At 56.6% G+C, this 7,265-nt stretch overlaps 1 protein-coding gene across 2 annotated transcripts; it reads right to left on the minus strand.

Annotated features, from left to right (window-relative positions):
- Window positions 1–985: 985 nt before the first annotated feature.
- On the minus strand, window positions 986–7,265 carry SLC22A17 (solute carrier family 22 member 17). 2 transcript variants are annotated; one of them, XM_084895209.1, is made up of 10 exons: window positions 7,036–7,265; window positions 6,326–6,832; window positions 6,124–6,227; window positions 3,898–4,052; window positions 3,112–3,277; window positions 2,769–2,914; window positions 2,503–2,608; window positions 2,125–2,345; window positions 1,746–1,857; window positions 986–1,593 (listed from the first exon to the last, which is right to left on the minus strand). In XM_084895209.1, the coding sequence occupies exons 2-10, from the start codon at window positions 6,791–6,793 to the stop codon at window positions 1,305–1,307; spliced, it is 1,767 nt and encodes a 588-aa protein (XP_084751335.1). In that variant the 5' UTR covers window positions 6,794–6,832; window positions 7,036–7,265; the 3' UTR covers window positions 986–1,304. The 2 variants fall into 2 exon arrangements, with proteins under 2 accessions (XP_084751335.1, XP_084751336.1); XM_084895210.1 differs by having other exon boundaries at window positions 6,326–6,829; window positions 7,036–7,170.

The following is a 7,265-nucleotide window of genomic DNA, read 5'->3' on the forward strand; positions in this document are numbered from 1 at the left end:
GGAAAGGTGGCTACAGTATACATCAATGGAGAGCTCCAGCTCCGGATCTAATTAATCCCAGCTCTGGCGCTCATTATTACCGAGTCTCTCAGAGCATCAGTTTTCTCATCTGCACTAGTAAAAGAATACGGTAGTGAGCATCCATTGTTTTTACCCGTACAATACCCAGTCCTGCTTCTGCTAACAGCACTCAGGTGTTGCTTTCCCTCTCCCCGGTAGTCAGTGGTATGGCAGGGGTGGCAGGTTCCTCAGGCTGGCCAGTCACTTGCTCTCTGGAAATGACTCTTCAGTGGGGTGACCCAAAGATTGAATCCCATTGGAGTTTGTTCACCCAAGTGACAAAAATATTACTGGTTCTATTCCCTGGACCCCGGGGACCTCCCCCTGGTTCCTGAACTTTGAAAAAATATACATTTTTATTGATTTTAGAGAGGAAGGGAGAGGGAGAGATAGAAACAAGAATGATGAGAATCATTGATTGGCTGCCTCCTGCACACCCCCTAATGGGGATAGAGCCTGCAACCTGGGCATGTGCCCTTGACCGGAATCGAACCTGGGACACTTCAGTCTGCAGGCTGATGCTCTATCCACTGAGTCAAACCAGCTAGGCTGTTCCTGACCTTCCATGTCTAGTTCTGCTTCTCCTTCCATTCTGTTAGCTCCCCACCACACCCCTCTAATAATTTTCCTTTTTGTTTAAGTTCATTGGAATTCGTTTTTATTGTTCCAAACACCTACCTTGCAGTGTTGAAAGGATTAAGTGATTAAATGAAGTTTGTAAAGTGCCTAACCCAGTCCCAGCAGCACAGCAATCAGTAACAGGCAGTAGCTATCTATAAGTTCACACAGGGCGGGTGGGGGGGGGGGCGGGGGGCAGGGACACGGCACAGGGACGGGGAGGGAGATTGTCATTGGTTTTAGTTCCACTGAGAAGCCTTCCCCCAGGAGGTAGTGGAAGGACAACAGAAGGGAGGGAAGTCCAGGCTATGGTATGCTCATTTCACCAGTGTCTTTATTGAAACAGAATGACAGAGCAAGAAAGAATGAGGTCTGGGAGGATGTCTTTGGGCACAGGGTGAAGCCCAGACCAGGTGGTTACAGCGTGGAGCTCTCTCCCTGCCCCCTGACTCTTGCCAAGGGAGTGAACACAAGCAACAGGGAGGAGACGGGGTAGGGGCAGCCCTCTGAGCTCTACTTGATGGCTGGCGGGAGATGCCTCTGAGCCTCCCAATTGTCTTACCAGGCAGGGCCTTCTGTCACCTTTCCGTATGGGCCAGCCTCCTGCCAGCGAGCTCAGAGGCCACTCAGAGGGCAGGGTTGGGGGTGGCAAGCAGCGGGACGTGGTCACAGCGGCTAGGGGGCGGCTGCCGCAGGAGCGAAGGCCGGCGGCACAGCTCCCCATCCCGGAGCACCTCGGGCAGGAGCTTGCGCTTGGTCTCCGGCAGAAGCATGATGCTGAGGATGCAGAGGAGGGCGCAGGCAGCCAGCACGACGTGCTGCAGGAAGGCTCCGTGGCCCATGTGCAGGCGCTGGGCGGGGTCACTCAGCCCTCCAAGTGCCCCCAGTGCCATGATCAGGCCCAGGCCTCGGCCCCTGGGAGAGATGGAGTTGGCACTCAGTCTCTAGCTGTGGGTCTTACCCCCGCGCTTCTCTAGCAGCCTTCCCTCCTTCATCCTTCAAGGGCCCTGTCCTTGATGGATGGCCGGGAGGCCTGTCCCAGACCCTGGCAGCACCCTCATTCTCACCGGACAGTGGTGGGGATGACTTCAGAAGCAAGGAGGGTACTGAGGATTCCAGCGGCTTGGGAGGAGAAGAGGCCAAGCACAGCGAAGGTGGTGATGGCGGAATCATTCAGATCTGGAGGACCAAGGAGGAAGCATGAATGGAGGCGGGAGACCATGTATGGCATAGTCCCTCGCTTCATCCCCTTGCTCTCTGATCCTATGGCTAGGTGGGTGGGCTCTGGGCATTCACTAATTGATTGGGAGAACAGATAGGGTACGTTGCCAGGGAAGGACTGTGGAGATCTGGGCAGGGGCTGGTCTTGTCTTAGGAGGCCTATCTGAGGCTCCTCTGCCTGGTTCCTCTGCTGAGCCCATTGTATGGGGAAGGGAGGGTGCTCACAGGCCCACAGGCCCAGCAGGACCAGAGACGCAATGCCGGTGAGGGTCATCAAGAGAAGCAGGATGCCACGGCGGCCAAATCGGTCCACGGTGACCCCCAGGAAGATACAGGCCAGGGCCGCCGTGCCGCTGGCTAGCAGGGCGCACAGGTAGAAGTCCGACGGGCTCCCTCCGTCTGCTCCCACAGGCTGGTAGCAGTGACGAATGGCGTGGGCAATGAAGCTGCGAGAAGGAGTGGGAAAACAGAAAGGTGCCTGCATCCCCACCTGCAGCTTTCCAAGGCTCTGGTGGCCCTCGGCGGGGGTCCCCATGCCTTCCCCACCCAGCCAGCCCCCATCCCGGCTACTGGCCTGGCCCTTGGCTCAGACCCCAGGCTCACTTGGTGAAGCCCAGGATGAGCAGGTTTTTCCAGATATTGCGGTAGTTGAGGAGAGATGCGAGGGAAAAGGAGGATGTTGCAGGGAGAGGGCAGGTGTTCTCCAGGTCTTTGGGAGAGAAAGGGAGGAGCTGTCAGAAGGAGCAGCAGAGAACCCAGAGTCCTCCCACAGGAGTGGTGGGGACCTTGGGAGAAGGTGCACAGCTATAACCATGGAGAGGGCACCGTGCGCATGTGAGAGGGCATCTGTAGGGACCCCCGTGTCCTACCCTGCAGGGCTTCCTGGGCTTCCTCTCCCAGCATCTGCCCATGGGGCCGGTTCCGCTCAGCCAGGATCCTCAGCACCGATTGGGCCTCCTCAATCTGTCGCTTCACTATCAACCACCGGGCAGACTCCAGAAACAGACCAGGCCAGCTGGGGGCAGGGGTGTGGGGTACACAGTGAAGCCTCCCGTCTTCTGACACAGGGGTGGGAAACTGCCCCCCTCTGAGGGGCTGGGGCTGGGGCAGGCCTGGATGAGGGGGAGCGGAGAAGAGGGGGTCTCTGGGCTAGAGCTAAGTTGGAGGGGGAGCTGAGAATGACCCAAACAGCAGGTAAAGGGTGATACTGACCCATAAAACAGGAAGAGGATGCAGGGAGCGGTGATCATTCGCTGCAGAAATCGCCAGTCCTTAGAGACAAGGGCCAGGCCCAGGAACAGGAAGTGTCCCCCCACCCCAACTAACTCCCCTGCTAGGGCCACCCGAAGCCTCTGGGTTGGGTCGCACAGCTCCAGGCCTGGAGATACAGCAGGGACAGGGAGGAGAGGTCAGGGAGGCAGGAGGCATGGGAGAGAAAAGGAGAGAGGGAGGGAGGGAGGAGGACAGAGAGTGAGGTCAGACCCTGATTGGAGGCGGCAGCTGTCACCTCCCACAGACTAACCTCTACATGGCAGAGTGGAGAGATGGTTCAGTCCTCTCCCCTCTCCTGCTCAAATGTGGGAGGGCTGGAGGGTCAGAGTCCCTGATGGGTGTAATTAGCATTCCCAATTACAGGCTCTTTCATATCAGACCTTATATGACCTTCATATCAACACTTGTTCAAGGTCATACAGCTAGTTAGGATTTTTTTTTTTTTTTTTTTTTTTTTTTTTTTTTTTTTAAATAGGACTGTTACCTGACAGCAATAAGTCTAGGGCAAGGAAATCTTAAAGATAGTGGAAAGAGATGGGTGTGGATAGATGAAAGACCCCTGGATCCTTCAAAGGCCTGGGCGGAAAGACAGCTTAGAGTCTGGACAGCTGAAATTTGGGGCTGAAGAAGGGACTGAGGGAATCCTAGTGGGCAGTGGGAAGGCCTGGGTTGACACAGGCAGGGATGAGCCCCAAGGGAAGGACCTCTTTGGAGGGTGCCACTCACGCATCAGGTAGACACCAAGGTCAACTCCGGCAAGCAGGAAGCCCAGGAGGAATCGAAGCGCCATGACGCCGGTGGCAGAGCCTGCAGCAGCCCCTCCCACTCCACAGGGGCCCACCAGCCCCAAGGTCAGCAGCACAATCCCACGGCGGCCAAACCTGGAAAGTGTGCAAGGCCTCTGGTCACCCAGACCCTCTGGGGGAGGCATTGCTGGGTGGGGCCCCATTGCCTGATTCACAGCAGGAGGAATGAGGATGAGGACTTGGGAGCAAGTGTTGGAATAAGGCTAGAGAAGATGGAAGGGATTGGGACCATGGGTAAGTTATGTCTGGCAACCAGGCACTTGGGTTCTGTGGGGGTGGGACCAGACTTGTGGATGGGGCTGTTGATCAGAGCTTAGGGCATTTCTCTGTGGAAGTGAGACCAATCATGAGAGGGGATGGGATATTGCTAAGGGGACTTGGAACCATCCATCCTTAGTGATACAGGTCAGTTGGGATGAAGCTTGTCTCAGACTGGTCAGAGAAGATGGGGACATTGATATGTGTACAAGGTTGGAGTTACTGATCAATGGAGGTGGGTCCATTGGCCACTTGTGCCTGGGGATAGGATTGGTCAGCGAAGATGGAGCGATTGATTTTAGGGAATTGAGTAATTGATTTTGGAGGCTGAAGCCATTGTCCCATGGGGTTGGGGCATGGGTCTGTTTGTCCATAAGGATGGTGAGTAGAAATGGGGCCACTGGCCAGAAGATGGAGCTGCTAATCCATGGGCATGGAGATTTAATCCATGGATTAGGACTATGGATCAGTGGAGAGAATTCCTAATTTTAAAGACTGGACAATTGATCTTTGGGGATGGAGCCATTGCCTCATGGGGTGGGGGAATCTTAGTCCATGTGGGTGGGGCTACTGTTCAGTGGGGATGAATCTATGAATCCAGGGGGATAATCAGTGAGGACTGGGTCACAGACCGGGGAAATTAGACTATTGGTCCATGATGATGGATAGGGCTACTGATCCTTGGAGACCAGGCTATGATCTTTGGGGATAATACAAAAGATTTATGGGGATGAAGATTGGGATCACTGGTCATTGGGAGTACTACTATTGACCCAATAGAGTAGGGCCATATTTCCATGGGATGAGTTTATTGGTTAATTGGACTAAATCTACTGAATTTAGAAGACTGAATTATTGGACTTAGGTGATGAGGCTATGATTTCATAGGAATAATGCTACTGGTCTGTGAGCGTGAGACCATTAATGCATGAGGATGGGCTATTGACCTATGGCTTTAGAATAATTTTCCCAAAAGGATTTGTGACTCCTGGGCAGTAAGGATAGGTATTGGTTTTAGGGAATTGGATTATTGAATGCTGGGTTGCGTTTGATCCATGAGAATTGAGCTATTACTCCATTTGGATAGAACTGTAGATTAAGTGGAAGTTAGCCTAATAATCCATGGGGATGGTGAGTGGAGATGGAACACTTGGTCAGTGGCGACAGTATTGAGAATCAGAGGTGACGGGAGTTCTGATCCCTGGGGAAAGCTATTGGTTGGTGGGGGATAAGCTGATCCTTGAGGTGAGGCCACTGGTTCATGGAAAGGGGGTATTTGGTCTGAGAGGCTCCGAGAGCAGTGAAGACCCGTGAGGATGGAACTTTTAATTTCTGGGGGAGTGGTGCTCTTGTGGTCATTGATCTGTGGGGATTGGACTATTGACCCATGAGGGTGGAATCATTTGTAGAGTGGAACTGTATTGGGAATGGGGTTAGGAATTAACATAATTATCTTTAGAAATAAGGCCATTGAGATGGAGCGAATAGTCCACATGGATGGGGCTATTAATGGGGATGAGTCTAATAATCCGTGAGGATGGTGAGGGAGGTGGTTAGTGATGATAGGAATAACAGAGGAGGACCTAGGGCTTTTTATATGTAGAGATAAGGTTTTTGGTCATGGAGCTGGAGCTATGGTCTTTGGAGACGATGCCGTTGATCCATGAATACGGGGGATTGGGGTGAAGTCATTCCCTGTTGCAGAAGAAGTATTTCTTGTCGGGGAGTGCAGTTGAGACAGGGAGGGGGGTGCATGTCATTGAACTGAAGTCCCGAGAAGGCTGCAGAGTCCTGCGACTACTCTTCGGCCTCTTGCCAGCACCAGCTGCCTGAGCTCGCCTGCCTAGCACTCCTCCTCTCTGCTCGCCCTGCCCCTGGCAGCCCTCACCTGTCCGCAGGGTAGCCCAGGAACAAGTAGCCGGAGGCAAAGCCCAGGATGAAGAGGATCTGCTCCAGGATCACCTGCCAGCCCAGGTCACACACCAGATCCCACTGGGGAGGTGAGAAGGAAGGAGCGGGGGTGAGGCCCTGAGTGGGTGGCTCTCAGCCCGCTCCCCCTCAGGCCCCCGGAGCCCACCCGGGCGCCTCACCTGGCCGATGGCGTTGGTGGTGAGCACGGGCAGGCCGTTGTAGTCCCAGTCCTTGAGGCAGTGGTTGAAATCCGGCGGGGCGAAGCCGCTGCAGGAGGGGTCTGTGCTGGTGGCGCCGATGCGGGTGGCGGGTATCGCGGCGCTGGCGACGCCGAGCCCGCTGACGCCGACCCCGCTGGCGTTGGGGGGCTGCTCCCAGCCGGAGGCGTTGGGGCCCCCGTAGTGGCAGTGCAACGGGGGCGCCAGCGTGAAGATGGGGTCCGAGGCCAGGCCCAGCGCCACGAAGAGCACAGGCAGGCAGCAGAGGCCGAGCTGCAGCTGCTGGCCCCCACCCAGCGCCCCTATCTGGGCGAGCAGCGCCTCGAAGCTAAGGGGCCCGGAGGGCACGGCCAGCGACAGGCTGCTGCCCAGCCCGCCGCGGCCCGCCTCGCCCGCCCCCTCCCGCTCGCGCTGCCGCTCCCCCTGCATCTGCTCGGCGGGCACCGCATCTCCGAGGCTTCCGACCTGCTGAGAGATAGGGAGGGGGGGGGAGGAGGGGCGGGAGAAGCAGGAGAAGGGGGTGAACCGGGGGAAACTGCAAAGCAAGGGAGGAGGGCGGGCGCTGGAGCGAGGAAGGCAGGCAGGGGTCGGGGTGCGCGGAGGAAAACGCCAGGAAAACGCCAGACGCGGTGCGGAGGCGATGGCGCAGCCCTGGGCGCGCAGGCACTTACTCCGTTGGGGTTGGGGGTGATCTCTACATTGCTGTCGATTTTGCTGCCGCCCCCGCCGTTGGGCTCCGGGGTCCCGGTGGCCACGCGGGGAGCCAGCTTGCCGACCTCAGGGGGCTCTGCGGGGCCTCGCCGGAAGGATGCGCGGTCCTCTGGCCCAGGGTGCGCTGGACGCTCGGACCCGGAGCGCGGAGACCCCGCTCTGCAGCTCTGCAGCCGCGGGCGCCTCCTCC

This window comes from Pipistrellus hanaki (genome assembly GCF_964339955.1).
Source record: "Pipistrellus hanaki genome assembly, chromosome: 1".
Taxonomy (NCBI): domain Eukaryota; kingdom Metazoa; phylum Chordata; class Mammalia; order Chiroptera; family Vespertilionidae; genus Pipistrellus; species Pipistrellus hanaki.